Source organism: Trichechus manatus, unplaced genomic scaffold (assembly GCF_000243295.1).
Source record: "Trichechus manatus latirostris isolate Lorelei unplaced genomic scaffold, TriManLat1.0 scaffold00033, whole genome shotgun sequence".
NCBI classification, from domain to species: Eukaryota; Metazoa; Chordata; class Mammalia; order Sirenia; family Trichechidae; genus Trichechus; species Trichechus manatus.
The window spans coordinates 3,007,778-3,030,286 of NW_004443969.1; the positions used below are offsets into that span (position 1 = coordinate 3,007,778).

Consider the following 22,509-nt stretch of genomic DNA (forward strand, 5'->3'; position numbering starts at 1 on the left):
AGTACATTTTATCAACAGATCAAGAAGAGGAAAATCTACCCCCATTGTTTATGTGAATATAGTTGTTATGTAAATCTTTCATGCAGAGTCCCTGGGTGATGCAAAGTGTTAATGTGCTCAATTGGTAACTGAAATGTTAGAGATTTGAATACACCCAGAAGTACCACAGAAGAAAGGGTGACAATCTACTTCTGACAACTCAGCACAGTTCTACCCTGACCCACATGGGACTGCCATGAGTTGGAACAGACTCAATTGTAACTGGTACTAGTTTAAATCTTTCATGTAGTGGGTGTGCTTTAGATAAGATAATAGAAATTATTCTACATGCTTGTTTAATGAACATGGGAGTATCCTAGATAAAAAATAGAACTAATCATCTATATCGTAATAAAGAAGCAGGTGACAATCTCCACAACAATCTCGGATTTCTTTATTTTCTCTTGAAGGGTACGATTCAGCATGAGAATAGAGTGAGTGGAATATCACTAAGGCATCCAATACATGGGAGACATATCAGGGATTGCAATACACTTATAAGAATGGATCCTAATTATACACAAACTTCCTACCTGCATTTCATCTTAGGTAGGGCATCGTGGCACGTTCAATAATGCACGATGGTTATATAATACTCTTTTTTTGTTTTAAACATTAGAATCCTTTAGCTGTATTCTAGAAGCAGATTTATTCACTGGAAAATGGCTGGTTTAGTTGCTTCCAAGATCACTATTCCCTTCCTCTATGTTAGGTTCTTTGGTAACAACTGAGTGTTCTGATTGATCATAGAGGCTGCAAAAGCCTGAGCTAAAATAGTGGTTTAATGCAGAAGGTTACACATAGATTAGGTTTATAATTTTGATAAAAATGGTTTCTACTGGAAGATGATGCCCTCAAGAAGGAAGCACAAAAGCACAAATTTGAAGGCTGAAAAGAACTGACTGATTCTAGATACAAATATCATTTTAGACTTAAGTCTACTAGCATTGTCATTACAGATTTTTGTTTTTGTTGTGGTACAGTTTAAAAATCCAATAGTCTTAAGTGTGCTTCCCTAGTCTCATTTCTTCCAGAGGCTGTTATTTTTTAATATATGATTTTGCATAATACCTGTTTCTCAGTAATATATGTACGGTGTTGTAGCAGGAAAGCTTGTTTTTTTGGTGTAATTTCTCATTATTATTGGTATCACTCAACTCTTCCTTATCTTACCAACAGGTCCCATAGCCTTATATGATATATGATATAATGTTTACTGTACATAAGGCATCAGGGGAAGAGGATATAAGTAGTGAGATAAAAAAATGTCATTGATGTAATGTTCAAACTTGGGCCTGTGTGTGTGTGTGTGTGTGTGTGTGTGTGTGTGTGTGTGTGTGTGTGATTCCCAAGGGAGAAAAAACCATAAATTATTATCTTTAGTTTAAATTTAAACTTTGAAAGTTATGTTAGCCTAATAATGTAATTAATATTCTTTCTTACTATGGTTTTTAGAAACAGACAAATCATTAAAACATAAAAAGGAAGAAATTTAAATATAGGCATACCCTTAAATATGACCTAAAGACCAGCTAAATTAAGAAGTCTTTCTTATGAAAAGCATTCGTGGAATATCTTTAGATATAGAATGCACTTGTGTGTTTTAAATAGAATTTAATATGTAACATTAAATTACAAAGTATCTATAAAAAACACATAGATAGTATAGCTATACACATATTCATATTTATATTAGCTAGTAACATATATAATGCATATGGAACCATGCATATCTGAGAGCAGTATAATGGAGGGGAAAAGCTAGTGTAGTATAAATGTATGTATAAATGTAGTATAAATAGTGTAAATATATAAGTCATAGAAGCTCTTATATACAGTCATGCATCGTTAATTGTCCATGATAGGTTTTGTGAAATAGGATGTTATGTGATTTTGACGTTGTGTAAATACCATATTATACAAAGGCAGTGCTCAGATTATGAACGAATTCCATTTTTAATTCTGTCTTTAAGTTGAATTTGTATATAAGCTAAAACAATTAGGTAGGGTTCCTCTCTAATGTCAGTTAGTCAAATGTTTGTCTTAGTACATAACATATAATTTATGTTTCTATGCATAAAAAACATTAAAGAAACACTTCCAGATACACTAAAACATCTTTAACATAATAATACAATAGTAATAATAATGATAATGTTTTGATGTACTTTGCATCTGTTATTACGAACCATTATATGCACTTCAAATTTTTAATAGTCTTTATGGGGGTTGGGACCACAGACAAATACGCAGTCAGACTACGTCTGAACAGATGTTATGTGGCGCATGACTGTATATGAAAACATCCTCACAAATACTAGGATAAAGTGGAAAACTAACAATACCAAAAATTAGGCTCAAGACATATGGAAAATCCTTGGATAGAAGGCTGTGTAAGGAGGCATGGATTTGGTATTGTTATAGATGCACTGATGAGAAAGGCGAAGAAAGCTTTATGGAAAGAAGTCCTGGTGGATGACCAGGAATTCTTCAGGGTTACAAAAAAGATGAATTCAGGGAGAGGGAACAGAGGCACTGAGGCATTATAGAACATATTGCATTCTGGAAATTAATATAACATGAGTCTCTTATTTACTGGATAGACCTTTATCAAGTGTGACATGGATAAGTTGAACATGAAAGAGTGGAAAATGGGAAGAGATAAACTAAACTCCCCTGCTCAACTCTGCTTCTCTGTATGAAGTCAGGAAAATTCCTTCATCTTTAATAATACATCTTTCTGGACTGATTCCTACCATGGTCTAGGCATATTAAGTTGGCGTTCATTTATTTATCAAATAAATATCTACATCTGTAGGATATCACTCACAGAATCTGTAGTCTTGCAATATTACGGAACCACAGGTTAGTCAGTTTTCATAAGGTTTCTGTATGTGTGGTAAGCTTTATACAGATACGCTTAACACATCTAACAAACTATTACAGAATTCAGGGTACTTGTAACCTTTTCATCCCCCACAGCCATCAGCACAGCATCTTGCATATAAAAGTGACATGGTAAATGTTATTGTACTAAATTACATATACAGGAGTAGAAAATAAAAATAACATAAAATATAACAATTTTAGGTTATAAATGCTGAAATGGATATAGATGGTACAGAAAAGATATAAAGATGGACATAGATAACTGGAGCTTTAAGGACTCCCTCTCATGTTAAGCAGAACAACTGGGGAAACACAATTAGGCATCTGGAAGGAGAAATGGAGGAGCAGACCAGGAAAAGGAGATTATGACCCCATAAAGACCACAGAAAATCCAGGCTACTGGGGTCCAACTGTGGTGGCAATTAGCTTTTCTATTACAGTTAAATATTCTTGCCCTATTGATTCACTTGTACTTTCAATATCATGAGATTAGGTTTTGCTTTCAGAAAACATGGCCATAGAGAGGTCCTCACAGGACCATGTCTTTTGAGGTTCCACAATGAAGACTTAGCAGAGAGTGATTTCCAAATTGCCAGAGGTCACTACCTTGAAGGCCAACCTTCTTTCCATTTACTCAGGTACTTGCTGCAGCCTGTATCCAACTCATGCATTCACCATAAATTTTTCTAGAGATAAACTCACCTCTGTAGCTGAAGAAATGGTTCGATCCATACCAGACACTCTGCACAGAATAGCCATAAGGAAGTGACACCAAAATCACTAAACCATCCTTTAAAAAACCAAAACCCACTGCCATCAAGTTGATTCCAACTCATAACGACCCATAGGGTTTCCAAGGCTGTAAATCTTTACAGAAGCCGACTGCCACATCTTTTTCCTGAGGAGCTGCTAGTGGTTTTGAACTACTGACCTTTTGCTTAGCAGTCAACTGTTTTAACCACTGCACCACCAGGGCTCCTAAATCATCAGCTCATTTAAATAATAGTCACTTCATTTATCATTTCTCACTGTATAATTGCTCATTTAGGAGAAAAGAAAACCAAAAAAAAGACAAAAATACTTCAATTATTATTCTACTCCTTTTTAATCAGAGGAAACAAATAAATATGCCTTGAAAATACAACTTTTTAAAAGAAAATTGTATTTTGATTTAAGGGAGAAAACAGAACACTTTGTCTGTAAGCCATTCTGACCTGTATATTTTTCCAAGCATAATATTTTAGGAATGATTTTGTAATTTGTAAAAATAGATCATTTTATAAATATAAAATTTTTAAAGAAAATCCTGCATTTAGTCTTTGCAGGTCACATTCTGAATGATTAACTATTATCAAAAATTCTGAGAATTTATCTCTGAAAACCAAGGTGTTTGGATAAAGTAATTTAACATTTAATATAATCAGTCTACAAAAACTGAAATAACCACTAATGAATTAATCCACTTTAATTCTTCCCTTCATCAAATAAAAAGTAATGCAGTAAATTCTTTCGGCCTGGCTAAATATTCAGAATTTCTACTGCTGATATTAATGAACATGATTATGGCTACACTTTATTAAACACTATGTGAAGGTGTCTATGCTCCACCAAATATTATGATTTTATACATATATATATACCAAAACCCAAACTTGTTGCCATTGAATCGATTTGGACCCATAGAGACCCTATAGGACGGAGTAGAACTGCCTCACAGTTTCCAAGGAGCGCCTGGTGGATTCGACCTGCCGACCTTTTGGTTAGCAGCTGTAGCTCTTAACCACTATGCCATCAGGGTTTCCATATATATATGTATGTATATATACATATATATATATATATATACATGCCTATGTTATTATCTTGAATTATTTTATAAGAAAACAGAAGCTTGAGAAACTGAACAATGCATTGGTTAAATCTTCGAGGTAAGTTGTGAACCCAGGCATACCTGATTCCAAATTCAACACCATTTATTCTACTATTCTGCCCCTATAAAAGAGCTGATTATCTTTTGCAACAAGAGAATCTCTAAATAAACTTCTTGTGCTAGTCCTTATTAAAAATCAACCAAACCAAAGCATGTCTGATGCTAAGATGTGCTAGTTAGATTATTTTGATCAAGGCTGCAGATGAAATCCATAACTCTTGTCTGCCTTATGCCCAGTGTGTGACATTACTCTGAAGCCAGTGGAGATGCAAGTGTGAATAATTGTTTACACAACCATCTGTATAAGTTGGTCATGCTTCAAGGACAGTCAGTTCTGTTATTCTCCATTCTGAAGGTCAGCACATTCTGAAAGATACCTAGTACAATTCCTTTCCTTGAGGATCCTTATTTTTCAGTGAGTAAAGGGAATGATCTCTTTTTTCAAAGGGAAAGATGACTGAGAGAGAAAACGAGGTTGAGAAGTTTTACCCCATTCTTGTCTCTTTTTAGTTCCTCAAATATTTTCCTTAATAAATCACAAGTATAGTTCAAATAGATATTGAGGATAACTAGGTGAAATAGAAGAGACAAAAAAAGGCAACAAGAAAGAGCAAATAAGAACTTCCTCAATAAGACACCAAGAACTTTCAGAGCCAACAGGCAATAAGGAACAAAAGAGAAAGTTCTGGGCACGAGAAACTAGGCCAAGTCATTAGAATTAGGAATGAACACAGGAGTGGGGGAAAATATTGTTATATTATTTTTGTATTCTTTGGCTTGTAATATATGAAGCTACAAATTGCTTCTATATATTAAAATATACAAATAAAATTAATGTAGTCTACACAAAAAAGACTGAATTATAATTACTATAATTATAAGAATCATATGTGCTAGGCACTGTACAAAGCACTTTATAAAATTCTGAAGTCAATTTTGAGTGAGCTTTTCTCTGCATGAATCCAGGAAGAAAAGCAGATAGGAGTAGAATAAACATCTCCAATTGTTTCAACAATGGATATAACTCTTTCCTCAATGTTGCATAAACACTGATAAAGAGCATAGGGATTGACTAATTGCCAAGCAGATATTCACAGACCTACTTATCTGGTGTCACTATTCTCAGTGATAGCATCAAATTCTACTTGGGATGCAAGAAACTACAAAACATTACACAGCCCTCCATATAGGTTACTGATGGTGTCCTTGAGGAATACATACAATACAGCTGCCCCAGTTAACTGTACAAATAGGACTTCTGTAGTTGTTTAGTATTCAAAATGATGTCACATTAAGATAAAATTATAAAATTTTTAGACTCTTTTACTGCAAAAATAAATAAAATACTTACATTATTAACAGAAGAGCATACTGGTTTCGGTCCGTAAAATCTTTGGGAAAGGACAACTGTAAAGGAAGTTCTTTTAAAGAAAGATCAAAATATTAAAGATGGAGAATCATTTAGATTTAAAACTATAAGATGTATAGAAAGCTGGTCTTGAATAACATAGCACGCACAAAACTTTACCATAGTCGTCAATATGAAGCATTTTAATTTCTGGCTTTACTGTCTTCTTCTTCAGGATAGCTTCCTTCAGCATAAAATTACTTTCCAACATAAAATATTCTGTAAACCAAAAAAAGGGTAGCGTAAATAACTAACTGCTATGAGTTGATAAAAAATCAATGCAATACAAGAAATCATTATCCAGCTGTTACCATTTGGCAGGCACTGTGCTAGGCTAATTAAACTTTCATAATTTCCCTCCTGAGTTACTACAAGTTTTCTAACTGAACTTCTAAAATCAAGTAAAATTTTCTCTATTGGCTTTCATATGTTGGAGTCAGCATTTACATCTCCGAAATGCAAATCTGATTGTGTCACTACCCTGCTTAAAAATAATTAAAGGGATACAAAATTATCTAACCCACAATATAATAAAATAAACATTGCCTGGCATCCAATACAAAATTACCAGGAATGAAACAAAACAACCAACTAAGCAACCAACCAAACAAACAAAAACAGGAAAATACCACCGATGATGAGGACAAATGTAATCAATGGAAACAGACTAAAAAATGACACAGATGGTACTATTGATAGACAAAGACATTAACAGAGAGATTGTAACTATATTCCATATGCTCAACAATGTAGAAAAAGCATAAGCATGTTAATAAAAAAACATTAAAGGAATAAAAAAGACCCAAATTTAATTCCTAGAAATAACAACTGCAAAATCCAAGGTGAAGAATACATGAAAACTACAACATCCAAGATAAAAAATACACTGGATGGGATTAACAACAGATTAGATATTGCAGAATAAGAGATTAATGAATTTGACAATATAGCACCAGAAAATATTTAAAGTGAAACACCAAAAAAAAAATAGAATTAAAAAAAATGCAGACAGCATCAGCAACTTGTCAATGTAATGTGGTGAATGTAATATGGTGAATTACACTGATTGAGTGTTGAATGTTACAGCATCCATGGATTCCTGGTATAAATCCCACATGGTCATATATATTATGCTTTTTATTAACTGTTAGGTTTGTCTTGTTAGTATTTTCTTAAGGATTTTTGCATCTATATTCAGGAGAAAATCTGATCTTCTTTGGTGGGGTGAGGGATCATGGTAATGTGTATGTCTGGTTCTTTCATTATAAAATGAGACTGCAAGTGCTCTCTCTCTTTCTCTTTTGAAAGAATTGCCTTAGTTTGGTATTAATTTAATAAATATGGGATAGCATTCACCAATAAATCCAACTGGAACTGGAGTTTACTTTGAGGGAACAACGTTAGTTGTGAATTAAAAATTTTAGTAGATAATGATCTATTTAAATATTGTATTTATTATTATGTGAATGTTTATCAATTTGCATTTTTAAGGTATTTATCCAGTTCATCAAATATGTCAAATTACTGACATAAAATTATTATCTTTTTAATGTCTGAAAGATCTGTATTAACATCACCTTTCATTAATGAAAGGGGTACTTATACTGTTTCTCTTCCTTTTTTCCTTTATGAATGTGTCTATAATTTTATCAATTTGATTTGTTTCTTTGAAGAAGCATCTTTAGGTTTTATACATTTCCTCTACTACTTTTCCTTTTCAATATCACTGATTTCTTCCTTCAATTTACTTGTCTTTTATTTACTCTTCTTTTTCTAGTTTCTTCCTTCAACTTACTTAACTTGATTTTTATTTACTCTTCTAGTTTCTTCAGGTGGAAGCTTAGATCATTGACTTAAAATTTGGATATGTTGTATTTCATTTTCATTCAGTTCAAAATATTTTCTAATTATTTTTGTAATTTCTTCTTTTATGTATGTGTTATTTAGAGGTGTGCTTTGTGTTACTGTTGTTCTTAGGTGCCATTGATTTTGACTCATAGCAACCCTATGTACGACAGAATGAATGAAACACTGCCCATTTCTGCGCCATTGTCACAATCGTTGTTATGTTTGAGCACATTGTTGCAGCCACGGTGTCAATCCATCTCGTTGAGGGTCTTCCTCTTTTTCACTGACCCTCTACTTTACCAAGCATGATGTCCTTCTCCAGGGACTGGTCCCTCCTGAAAACAATTCCAAAGTACGTGAGATGAAGTCTCATCATTCTCGCTTCCAAGGAGCATTCTGGCTGTACGTCTTCCAAGATAGACTTGTTCCATTCTTCTGGTAGTCCATGGTATATTCAATATTCTTCGCCAACACTATAATTCAAAAGCATTAGTTCTTCTTTGGTCTTCGCTATTCATTGTCCAGCTTTGCATGCATATGAGGTGATTGAAAATATCATGGCTTGGGTCAGGAACACATTGGTACACAAAGTGATATCTTTGCTTTTCAACACTTGAAAGAGGTCTTTTGCAGCAGATTTGCACAATACAATATTTCCTTTGATTTCTTGACTGCTGTTTCCATGGGCATTGATTGTGGATCCAAGTAAAAGGAAATCCTTGACAACTTCAATATTTTCTCCATTTATCCTGATGCTGCTTATTGGCCAAGTTTAGAGAATTTTTGTTTTATGTTGAGGTGGAATCCATACTGATCTTCAATAGCCCTCTTTGCTTTCAGCAAGCAAGGTTGTGTCATTTGCATATCACAGGTTATTAATGAGTCTTCTTCCAAACCTGATGCTGCTCTCTTCTTCATATAGTACAGCTTTTCAGATTATTTGCTCAGCATACAGACTGAATAAGTATGGTGAAAGGATACAACCCTGACACACACCTTCTTGACTTTAAACCACACAGTATTGCCTTGTTTGATTTGAACGACTGCTTCTTGGTCTATGTACAGATTCAGCATAAGCACAATTAAATGTTCTGGAATTCTTATTCTTCAAAATGTTATCTATAATTTAGTATGATCCATACAGTTGAATGCCTTTGCAAAGTCAATAAAACATAGGTAAAAATCTTTCTGGTATTGAATGTTTTTCAGATATCTTTCTGTTGTTTATTTCTAGTTTAATTACATTATTCAGATAAGATGCTGTGCATGATTCTAATTCTTTTGATTCTTAAATATATAGAGACTTTTTTATGGTCCAGGATTTGGTCTAACTTGGCAAGAGTTCTGAGCATACTTAAGAAAAACAAAATAAAAGAAAGTCAAAATCTGCTGTTAGATAGTGTTCTATAAAGGTCAATAACATCAAATTGGTTGATAGTGTTTTTCAAATCCTCCTGAGAGAGGAGTGATTCCTTTTGGTGGGTCTATTTCTTCCTTTAAGGAGTCATAGTGGCACAGGGGTTATGCACTTGGCTGCTGACCAAAGGTTCGTGGTTCGAACCCAACAGTTGCTTCACAGGAGAAAGATGTAGCAGTCTGCTTCTGTAAAGATTACGGCTTTGGAAACCCTATGGGGCAGTTCTACTCTGTCCTATAGGATCGCTATGAGTCAGAATCCACTTGATGGCCATGGGTTTTGTTTTGGTTTGGTTTATTTCTTCCTTTAGTTCTGTTAGTTTGGGCTCCGTATGTTTGAAAGTGAGAGTGCACGCTTAGGATTGTTGTGTCTTCCTAATGAACAGATCCATTTACTATTATGAGATTTTAATAAAGGGTTAATTACAAATATATGGACATTGGGCAAGGGAATCTTAAGGGGTAATAAAGTAACCCAGGGCTTACAACAGTGTCTAGGCCTGAATGCCAAAGGCATAGAGCAGTTACTAGAACCTCCACAGAAATGTCCAGTGAGAGATCCACATTGAGAGGAACAGTGACCTTCAGCCAAGGATCAATGTCAACCTGTGGGAACTCCACAGGGTCAGGCCTGGAGAAATAGATATCCCAAAATCACTTTTCTCCCTCTCTCTGTTTGCTTACAGGATTCTCTTTAGGTGAATAGAATCAGCAGCCATAGGGCAAGGGAATCTGTTAAGTCTTCTATACAAACTACTTCCGGTGCCCAGAACATGGCAGCGAAGAACTGAGAATTAAGAGTGATTTTAAAGGAGCAAATGGGTATTCCATTAAGAATTTACTTCTAAATTACCCTCTTTTGTTACTTTAAAAATAGTTTCTCACTAATATAGATAGCCCTGATATAATATTCTCTATTTAGAATTATTTTATTAGTATAGACTCTCAGATCCCTGGTGGCACAAAAAAAGAAAAATAGTGGGAAGAAGATATATATAATTTAAGGCTTATGGCTGAGTTATTATTTTTTTAATAAAAGATCTGTTGTAATTTATATTTCTACCAGCAAGTTATAGGAGCCTCATTATATCTTCATTAGAAATGTAAATTTTTTGATGTTATTAATTTGTTAGGACAAATTACATTGCAGTGTTTTACTTTGCATTTTTTGACAACAGTTGGGTTTAAGGAAACCCTGGTCGCGTGGCGTAGTGGTTAAGTGCTACGGCTGCTAACCAAAAGGTCAGCAGTTTACATCCACCAGGTGCTCATCGGAAACTCCATGGGGCAGGTCTACTCTGTCACTATAATGCGGAATTGACTCGATGACAATGGGTTTGTTTTTTTTTAATTGAGTTTAAAGGTTTTCCATGTCTGTTAATTATTTCATTTCTCCTTTCTCAATTTTCTCTTCATGTTCTATTATACTTCATGTGGTGCAAAAATGAGTTATGACTGATTCACTATTGTACTTATTTTCATTAATCCAAAGATTGACATGCCATTGGATGTTTCATATCCATAAGTAATCGTCCTTTGAAAAGAAAATTAAAAACCTGACCCTCTTCGCAACCCTTTTTTACTTTATCTTAAGACAGTCATAGTTGGCTTTTGAATGGAAAAACCACAAATATTTCCCATAGACAAAAATGTTTAGTGATGTGCAGAAGACTTTGCCTTGAAACAGTTGGATAAAATTAAAGTCACATTGGGACTGGTTTTTTATCACCCTTTGTTAAAGGCAAAATTCTCAATGGATCCCAAATATTTGCCATTTATTCAATGCATTCTGCATGGCATGGATTTATCTCACCTCACAGGAACTCACTGGCTCATCTGCCTAGGAGTAATTTGATCCTGTGGATATTAATTAACTTGTCTCAGATCTCACAGAAGTATATGTGATGGACCAGTTTTATACACTGATTTGTATATTTATAATATTCAATCTTTCTATTTTACCTTTTTTTTTTAAATTTTGCTTTAGGTGAAAGTTTACAGCTTAAGTTAATTTCTCATACAAAAATTTATACACATATTGTTATGCAACATTAGTTGCAATTCCTGTAATGTGACAGCATACTCCCCCTTTCCACCAGGGTTTCTTACGCCCATTCAACCAGTTCCTGTCCCTTCCTGCCTTCTTATCCTGCCTCTGGACAGGAACCGCCCATTTGGTCTTGTGTATTTGATTGAACTAAGAAGAACACTCTTCACGAGTATTATTTTATGTTTTATAGTCCAGTCTAATCTTTGTCTGAAGAGTGGGCTTCGGAATGGCTTTAATTCTGGGTTAACAGAGTGTCTAGGGGCTGTGACTTCAGGGGTTCCTCCAGTCTCAGTCAGACCATTAATTCTGGTCTTTTTACTAGAATTTGAGTTCTGCTCCTGCATTTTTCTCCTACTTCATCACGGACTTGTTTTGTTCCTTATCAGGGTTGTCATTAATAGTAGCCAGACACCATCTAGTTCTTCTGGTCTCAGGCTGATGGAGTCTCGGTTTATGTGACCCTTTTGTCTCTTGGGCTAATATTTTCCTTGTGTCTTTGGTGTTCTTCATTCTCCTTTGCTTCAAGTGGGACCAACTGCTGCATCTTAGATGGCCACTCCCAAGCTTTTAAGACCCCAGACTCCACTCACCAAAGTAAGATGCAGAATATTTTCTTAATAAACTTTGTTATGCCAATTGACTTAGATGTCCCCTGAAACCATGGTCCCCAGGCCCCAGCCCCAGCTACTCTGTCCCTCGAAGTGTTTGGTTGTATTCAGGAAACTTATTAGCTTTGGCTTTAGTCCAGTTGTGTTGACTTCCCTGTATTGTGTGTTGTCCTTACCTTCACCTAAGATGATTCTTGTCTACTATCTAGTTAGTGAATTCACCTCTCCCTCCCTCCCCAACCTTGTAACCATCAAAGAATGTTTTCTTCTGTGTTTAAACCTTTTCTTGAGTTCTTATAATAGTGGTCTCATACAATATTTGTCCTTTTGCTACTGACTACTTTCATTCAGCATAATGCCCTCCAGCTTCATCCATGTTGTGAGATGTTTCGTGGATTCATCATTGATCTTTATTGTTGCATAGTATTCCATTGTGTGTATGTACTGTTTATCCATTCGTCTGTTGATGGGCGCCTAGGTTGTTTCCATCTTTTTGCTACTGTGAACAGTGCTGCAGTGAAGAAGGGTGTGCATATATCTATTCGCAACCACAGTGTCTTTATTATCATTATTGTTGCTGTTCATATCAATATTGAACAAACTGAATTTGCTTACAATAAACCTCTTTAAGGCTTTATGCTAAAGACTGGGATATAGAAAGAGACATACACTAAAAGAAGTGCCAAACTATTTTCCAACTACACAAAAACCAATGCACATTTAGAAATTTTGTCTTTGTCTATGACAAGCATGAAGTCACCATTTGCTATCTGAAGAGTATTAAATAGTCTTTCTCTGTTCCCCCAAAATGACATTTGTCATTGACATTTACACTGTTATATTAACATCTTCTCTAAGTCAAATCATCTAGCTCAGACTCCTACTTAATCATAAGTATCTGATGCAAGAGACAAAAACACAATAGGATGGTGTGGTATATTATACTGATTAGACCCTTATCCTGGAGTCAGAATGCCTCTTTTGATTCTTGGATTTACTGCCTGTTATTGTGACATTGGCTAAGTTACTTAACCTTGCTATGACTCAGTTTCCTCATCTATAAAATGGAATAATACAATTAACTATCTCAGGCGGTTGCTCTAAGAATTAAATGAAGTCATAAATATAAAGCCTCACAAATAGATTGTAATAGTCTATGTTAACTTATTAGAGCATAAGAGAATTGTTTGAATAAATAAAATAAATAAGTAAAGAAAAAAGAGGGAAAAAGACGGGAGAAAGGAAAACCGGAAGCAGTTTAGCTATTCATTTTTAAAATTAGCTCAACCATATATTTACTTATTCACTCTACCATGACTTCTTAAACACACTGGCCATGTCTTAATATCTATGTAGTCCCAAACTCTGTCACATTGTTTGATAAAGTGCTTAATAAATAGTGGATGCCGAATCAATAAATGAACAAATGAGTGAACATATAAAATTAGAAGGACCTGGATATCTGGAACAAAAAGACAGGAAATATAGAAAAAAATGTATTCTCCATAATTTTCCTAAAAGTCCACAAGAGGCATTGTTCCAAAGGAATGATCTATATAAGTCTCAAGAGAGAAAAAAGCAGAGAACTCAAGGGCCAGTAAACTGAAATAATTCTGAAACAGCCTCATCAATCACTCTTCATTCAATTCAGGCATATAAGACACCATCTGACTAATGAAAGCATGTAAGAAAAACTTGCTTTATGGTTTCTCTTACATACATAAGGTCAAGTTGATGGTGCCTACCCAACTTTGCGCATGCTATAGACTCCTTTGAAGAAGGGTTCTGTAGAGTATAACATTCAGTATACATAATATAATGCCTTATACCGATGGCAACCATAACTACTCTGAGTTGCCTTGCTCGAGTACTCACTTTCTGGGTTGTCCGTGTTATGTAGGCTGACCACTGGGACCCCTGGACCTGGATTTTAAAAATATATGAGGAAACATCTTGAAGAGAGCTAAGTGATAATTACTGGAAAGGCTGCATACCACAGTTTTTTGTAAACAGAAGCATTTCTAAGTTAAAAGATAATGAAACACAAAACCAGATAATTGGTTCACTCCTTTCTATGGATATTTTATCCACAAAATAAGAACATATGAGAAAAAAGCTATTTGCAGAGATTATTGCTAAGACCTCTTTTCCCTCAGAATATCCTATACGTCTACATTTCTGTGGCTTTAGCCAATCTTTCATGACTACTCTATCTCTACTCTTTTCTTGAAGAATCACTGATGTCCAGAAAACTAACTCACGACCTGTGACACCCTTAAGCACTGATCTCAAATCAAATTCTGTTTACTTCTCAGCCAGGAAAGAAAGAATGCCTATATATTAAAAATATTTTATACAAAACATGAGTAAAGCATTTTCAGCTAATTATACTGTTACTTAAAAAAAAAAATTAACCAGAATCTCCAGTTATTTCAAATACACAGGTTAATTAAGATGTTACCTTGAATCTTCAAATACACCAGTTAATTAAGATGTTACCATGTTAACTTGAATCTTCACTTCTCTAACGAACCTTATCTAAAAGTCTAATGGTTTTTCCCCAGTGTGATCATACAAGAAATTCTTTTTGATTTCTTCATTTCAGATATCAAGAGAACAAAAAATGAGTAAAAAGAGCAAGTGCTAGTCAACTCCTCATGGTGTCTTAGAACAGCTTAAGGAACAAAGTACAGCAGTAGTATTCAATGCATCACATTTTAAGAGGTCATGTGAATTCCATTTCATCTCTGAGACTTTATTGCTATAAATATGTCTTAAAGATACCATACAAACAAACATGTAAGACAATAGCATATTGTTCCCAAACAAAATAACTATTTGGAGTCTACATAATAGCTCAGAACTGAAGGGGGCTGGACAAAGGATATTCAGTTTCCTGTAGATTCCAAATATCTTCAAACCAAGCCAATTTTTTTATCAACTGTTGCTTTTCCTAAAGACTAGGTACACTATTTTATGACTGTGGCAAGACTTTGGTCACTTTTCTCTTTCATTATCATTTTTAAAATGTCCATGTTCAAAGACCCCTTATTGATTGTGTGTCCATGTTGACTTACTCCCAGATTCTATTTCTAATTTGTATACCTAAATAAAATTTGTATTTCATCAGATTCATAATTTATACCCTTTTATCAAAAACTGCTATGAATTAAGAATATGAAATTATATTGCTAGCCAGTATAGTTACTAATGATAGTAATAGATACTGGTCAAATAAAATGAGTAAAATACATTTTTCTGAAATTATTTATTATCTTACCTTTACAGAGTAATAAGAAATGTTGATTCATGGGACTAAAACTGGCACTGAAATATGTACATTGTTCTTTCATAAAATTACATGAAATGCATTGACGGTTCAATAATCCTTCAGTAGAAGCACTGGGGAAAGAAAAACAAAGTTAGAAACGCTACCATTCTAGGCACTTTAAAGTGTGTATCCATATTTAAATATTAACACAAACAGAGGAGCTACAACAGTGTTTGCACAGAAGTTCCTTATAAATTTGCATCAAACAAATTGCACCAAACAAACACAAAGTAAATTTCCATTGTTAATATTAAGACATACATTTTCTTCTATGTTATAAAATTAAAATTATGTATATCTGTATATATATACATAAAATTAAATTTAAATTTATATAATTAAAATTAAGTATATATATGTACACATATGGAGCCCTGGTGGTGCAGAAGGAGCCCTGGTGTGATGCAGTGGTTAAAGCATTTGGCTGCTAACGGAAAAGTCAGAGGTTCGAAGCCACCAGTTGCTCCACTGGAGAAAGGTGGGTCACTCACTTCTGTAAACATTTACAGCCTTGGAAACCCTATAGGGCAGTTATACTCTGTCCTTTAGGGTCACTATTAGTCAAAATCAACTGGACACCAACAGGTTTGGTGGTGCAGATGGTTAAGCTCCCTCAGCTGCTAAGCAAAAGGTTGGTGGTTTGAACCCACCAAGATATGGCAGTCTTCTTCCATAAAGATTACAGCCAAGAAAACCCTATAGGGAAGTTCAACGTTGTCACATGGGATCACCATGAGTCGGAAATGACTTAATGTTACCTAACAACAACAACATATCCAAACCCATTACCGTCGAGTCAATTCCAACTCATAGTGACCCTACGGGACAGAGCAGAACTGCCCCATAGAGTTTCCAAGGAGCACCTGGTGGATTCAAACTGCCTACCTTTTGGTTAACAGCTATAGCTCTTAACCACTATACCACCAGGGTTTCCATATATATATATATATATATATATATATATATATATATATTTTCAATGTCCACATGAAGCACTATAACTTATTGTTATGTGATTTTTCTTGATAGATATTTCTTTGCAAAGTCTTAGAAGGAATTGCCCACAGAGACTAGCACTTAGTTGCTGTTGTTGTTAGTTGCTGAGTCGATTCCAACTCATGGTGACCCCATGTGTGCAGGGTAGAACTGCTCCATAGGGTTCTCAAGGCTGTGACTTTTTGGAAGCAGATTTCCAGGCCTGTCATCTGAGATGCCTCTGGGTGAGTTCAAACTACCAACCTTTTGGGTATTAGTAGAGTGCTGAACAGTTTGCACCATCCAGGGATTCCTAGCATAAAGCAGCCATCAATAAATATGTTGGAAGAATGAATAAATGTTCCTACAAGTCACACCAAAAATCAAGCTGATGATTTTCTAAATCTAACACTCTAAACATTAGAATTTGGCATCAGTGCCAAATATTCCCCACTAACTACTTGCTATGTAATTTTTGGTAAAGAAAAGCTATTTTTGTATTTTAATAAATATGATGTTAATGATAATGTATAATTTGAGATACTGGTGAGAGAAAGAGAAAAGTGATCATCATCCTTATTTTTAAAATAATGGTGTTTAAGGTCAAGAGGGCTTGAGATATTTATCCAAGGTTAAATTTTATACATAGAATCATTTAGTTTATAAATGCAGTTGAATGCTAAATTATCTAGACCAATGAATGAAAGCAGTGGTGAAGATATATATTCCCCCAAATTTTGTTTTTGACTGGACAAAAGATTTTTAATTTAATTTTGGAATGAAACATGATTTTGTTCATACTTTATAAATGAATCATTCAAAACCAAACCAGCTGCCATCAAGTCAATTCCAACTCATGCAACCTCATGTGTTGCAGAGTAGAACTGTGCTTCACAGGGTTTTCAATGGCTGTGATCTTTTGAAGTAGATTGCCTGCCCTTTCTTTTGAGGCACTTCTGGATGGATTCAAATCTTAACCCTTTTGGTTAATAACTGAGCAATTAACTGTTTGCACCACCCACAGACTCCTAAATGAATCATACAAAAAAAAAACAAAATAAAACAAAAAAACCAAACTCGTTGCCATCGAGTCGATTCTGACTCATAGTGACCCTACAGGACAGAGTAGAACTGCCCCATAGAGTTTCCGAGGAGCAGCTGGTGGATTTGAACTGTTGACCTTTTAGTCAGCAGCTGTAGCTCTTAACCACCACACACTGTGGTAGAGGTGATAAAAAGATAAAAGCAAATTATGCATAAATAAGAGCATGTAAGAGAATTAGGGGGAGTTAGCTGACTTTAAAAATGCATTTTTACTCATAAGTTAGACTACTGAAATTGATGAGATAAGAAGACAAAAATTTTGAGACCAAAGAAAAAGTAGCACTGAATATAGTTATAGTTCTGATTCTGCAGGGGGGTATAATGCCATACATTAAGTCAGCCCATAATAATTTTTATGGCCTGGCCAACACAATGATGGAGCTTTTTGCGTCAAACACTAATATTATCTTACAGTCAAGCCAAATGGCATTTGATGAGCTATTAAGGGGAAATTTACTGATACTACATTTTCTTTATAACACAGCCTGCTACTCTTGTATAGGTCATAGATATCTTGACTGTTCCGCCTCAGTCACTATGCAGATAAGACAAGCATACAAATTTCAGAAGTCATTTTGATTCAAATCACATCTTAGGCTAATAAGAGGAGAGACTGAGGCAGTTCCATTGGCTGATCTTCACCAAGACTAATCTTCTCACACTGTCATCTTTCTTTAAGAGTTTTCTAAAATGAGAGGAATGAGACATCGATCAAGTACTTCTATGTCTCTAAGGTACTGTCCATGGTCACCTATATCAATCATAAACTATATATTTCAAGAAAGAAGCTTCAAGTTACTACAAAGAAAAAGTGGCCTGTACTTTAATCAAGTTTTCATAATCAAAATTAGGTTACTCTCTCTAAGTAAATGGTTCTTCTTCCTATAGAAGTCATTAGAATTGGGAACATGAATTCCAGAAAAACCAAGGGAAAAAAACCAAAAACATGAAAATGATATGGTGATTTTAAAAAAAAAACAAAAAAACCATTGTTGTGGAGTTGATTCCAACTCACAGTGACCCTATTATAGGACAGAGTAGAACTGCCCGTTTCCAAGGAGTGGCTGGTAGATTCAAACTACCAACCTTTTGGTTAGCAGCCATAGCTCTTAACCACCACACACTGTGGTAGAGGTGATGAAAAGATTAAAGCAAATTATGCATAAATAAGAGCATGAGAGAATTAGGGGGAGTTAGCTGACTTTAAAAATGCATTTTTACTCTCCAACGAAAGCCTAGGTTACTTGGTAAGAATCAATGGTGACACTTCTTCAGACATGAATTTCCACTGAGAACATGCTACAGCAGTTTTGACACTTCAAAAATAGAACTGTAAAATGGAAATTAGAAAGCATCTATAAAGTCTAGAATTAATAGGTTGTTTTCCAGACATTAAAAAAAAAGGTCCTAGTGAAAGTTTTCTGAGTAAGGATTCATTTTAATACTAAATGGATGTGATCTTCTGCCCCTATTATGAATATAGTGTTGCATTTAGGAACATCAGGCAGATGTAAATATTCCCCAAACACTGCTTTATTTTAGTAAGCAACAAGCATTCCTGGCTTAAAGAGGGATGCCTCCTCCCACAATAATCTCAAAGGATTTTATAAAATATGGAAAAAGGGAAAGCTTCCACTTAATACACTCTACTAAGTGTTCACAATGGCCTTATGGTGTTCAGGAATAAATTACATGAGCGCCACATTAATGCACTGAAAATTCAAAATGAGGCTTAGCAGAAGAGGAGGTCACTGGGGAAAATACATATCTGCTGTGATGTGGGACCTGCAAGTCACGCACACATGAAAGTCACACACTCATAAAGAAGACATTTTGAGACTGCAATAGAAGATGAATGAGAAAATGGAGCAGCAGGGGAGAAAGCTACATCCATTCAGGCTGCAGCCCTTTAGGCTTACAAAGGTCCAGAGCCAGGAGACAGCACCAAGAGTATGCGGCTTTGTCATACAGCGTTGGCTTTCCCTTAGGCATGTTGAAAATGCAACTTCAGATCGTTCCTCCCTTCATTTGGCCTTGTGGATGGCCAAGGAGAAACCGACCTGTGGAGGGGGAGCCTTGCACACTGCTTACCTGTACAGCTGCCTTCCTCTGGGAGAAGACTCTGTGCTCAGAAAGTAACTGCCCAAAAGAAAACAGCACACACATCAGGCACACATCTGATTTTCCTAAGCTGAGCTTTTAAATTGAATTCTCAGAACTGTCAAGGAACAGGTGAGGGCTCTTCTGCTGTTCAACAATAAGGCTTTGATCCATTTGAAAATCTTTTTTTTTTTCCCTTTATAATAAAATCATCCCACTTTTCCTGATCTCTCTCAATCTTTTCTTCTCCCTTATGCTAAGGAAAAGATTATTATTTACATGCTATATTCTCTTGACTAGGACCACGGTAAGCAAAACATAATTTTGGTAGAAAAGATGTCATTTTGACTTCTAGAGCCTGACTAGAGAACCCAATAACGCTCACATTTTTTGAGTGTTTTCATCATATGCCAAGATCTTTATAACTTCCCAGTTTCCTGATGTCAGATGCCGCACGGTAATTTGCTCACTTTTACTCTGCAAAGAGATAGAAAGCAGTGATTTTCTTTTTATTTAACCAGATCTAGCAAACTTTAAGCACTGACTGCCTGTAACTTCTATTTCTTTAACTCTTGGCTAGCATTCAGTTTATCATTTGAAATCTCAAGAATGAGCCCACATCTCATTGTTTGCTGAATCATTTAAAGGTAAGTTACAAACATCAGAATATTTCAGCCTTAATTCCTTAAGAACCCGTCTCTCAAGATGAAAAAATATTATACTATATAAGCATATCCTATATTACATCTATAAAAAATAACATTAATTCAATATCCTCTAAAAACAGTCAATATTAAAATTTCCTCAACTGCCCCAAATAATTACCTATACCTCTATAAGTTTGCTTATATATAATACATGACCACACAATCAAGGTTGACATATTACATTTGGTTACTATTGGTTCAGTCTTTTAAAGTAAAACTATCATCCTATCTTTTCTGTTTTTCACAACACTGACTGTGTTTTAAGGCTCTTGGCCAAATTGTCTTATAGAACTTTTGACATTTTGGGTTTATCTGGTTTTCTCATGATTTAATTTAGACTAAACATTTTTGACAAGAATACTATGTAGGTGATATTAGTTACCTCTCCTGCTTCATAGTAGAAGGTGCCTCATTACAAGTTTCCCACATATGAGAATATGCTGTATGAGTGGAAACTGCCAGATCTATTCACTGTAAAAGCACATTTTGCCTTGTAATTAAAAGTGGGGTAATACTTGCACATTATGTGAATAACCTTTTCCCAATCAACTTTTCATTCAGTAATTGTGAACATCCATTATGATTTCAAAGTGAGTTTCTAATCTGAACATTCCTTCTGTATTTATTAAATGGTATTCTGTGAAGAGCTTTCCCTACTTTTTCCTCTTATATGAGCTTAATCTCTATCTCCCTCTTCTCCTCACATTACTAAAAATTCAAACTTTTTTAAATTGTAATATGTTAATATCCCATTACTGTTGTTACTCTTTATGATGCTGAAATTTTCAAAATGTCCTAACTAGTGGGAACCCCTCATGCCAACCACTCTATTCTTTGGACATCATTACATTAGTCTTTAAGCACTTCCTTGATATCTGCACAATAAGATCTTCCAAGATCATTTTACTTTCTCTGTTCCATATCTGCAATCAGTCATTTCTCCAAGGAGATTCAGTTCCTTCCAGTGGATTGTGCTATTTAGATACCAAGATCTGAGGTTAGGTGTTCTCATTGCTATTGGGACACTACAACTTCCAGGCCCTTTGATGACATCAATCCATCCATCAATCAATTTAAGAGAAGGATGGATAGAGACATTTCCTTATGTTCGCTCTTTTTTTGCATATGTAGATATGTATATGTGTGTGTAGGTATGCATATGTGTTCACAGTGATAGTCTAATTAAAATTCTTACTAGTTTAATTTATATTAAGTTTATTTGCTTCTCTTAGGACTTAAATTTAGGGTTTGATTTTTATTCTTCTTAATTTTTGTTTTAAAATACACTTATGGTTTTAATATATACATTGGATAAAGTATTTTACTGAGAAGTCTTTTCATCTCTCTACCCATTCTCAGTAATCACATGTAGAATGTATTTCATTAGCTTCTTATTTATCTTTCCTTTTGTTTTGAAAAAAACACACGAAATAAATTAATAACTGTGATTATAAATGTAACCTTAAATTCACATAAACATATAAATTAGAGACAATATGGGACTTATTCCATATCCATTCTCAGAGATTTTCTTTCATCCTTTTTATTCCTACATATTTCTCCATAGTGCAGAAGTACCATAATTCATTCAAATAACTTTGAATGATGCATATCTCAAATAATGCTGCAATGATTAACTCTCTGTGTATGTATGTGTATGTTGTTGTTGTTAGGTGCCATCGAGTCGGTTCCAACTCACAGCGACCCTACGTACAACAGGATGAAAACACTGCCCAGTCCTTTGCCATCCTCACAATCACTGTTATGCTTGAGCCCATTGTTGCAGCCACTGTGTCAATCCATCTTGTTGAGGGTCTTCCTCTTTGTTACTGACCCTCTACTTTACCAAGAATGATGTCCTTCTCTAGGGACTGATCCCTCCTAATAACATGTCGAAAGTATGCCCAGCTTTCGCATGCATATGAGGTGATTGCAAACACCATGGCTTGGGTCAGGCACACCTTAGTCTTCAAGGTGACATTTTTGCTTTTTAACACTTTAAAGAGGTCTTTTTCAGCAGATTTGCCCAATGCAACATGTCTTTTGATTTCTTGACTGCTGCTGCCATGGGTGTTAATAGTGTATATATATGTATTAAATATGT

The 22,509-nt window shown here is 34.9% G+C and overlaps 1 protein-coding gene across 8 annotated transcripts in view; it reads right to left on the reverse strand.

The window, feature by feature from the left end:
• The window catches only part of DPP10 (dipeptidyl peptidase like 10), a 1,865,365-nt gene that overhangs the window by 49,171 nt on the left and 1,793,685 nt on the right, over nt 1-22,509 (reverse strand). For all 8 annotated transcript variants that reach the window (XM_004375073.2, XM_023730177.1, XM_023730175.1 and 5 more), the window contains 6 exons: nt 20,084-20,175; nt 19,690-19,737; nt 15,469-15,590; nt 14,064-14,111; nt 6,387-6,485; nt 6,210-6,279 (listed from right to left, as the gene is read on the reverse strand). In XM_004375073.2, the coding sequence (XP_004375130.1) occupies nt 6,210-6,279; nt 6,387-6,485; nt 14,064-14,111; nt 15,469-15,590; nt 19,690-19,737; nt 20,084-20,175 (479 nt within the window). The remainder of the gene's footprint in view (nt 1-6,209; nt 6,280-6,386; nt 6,486-14,063; nt 14,112-15,468; nt 15,591-19,689; nt 19,738-20,083; nt 20,176-22,509) is intronic.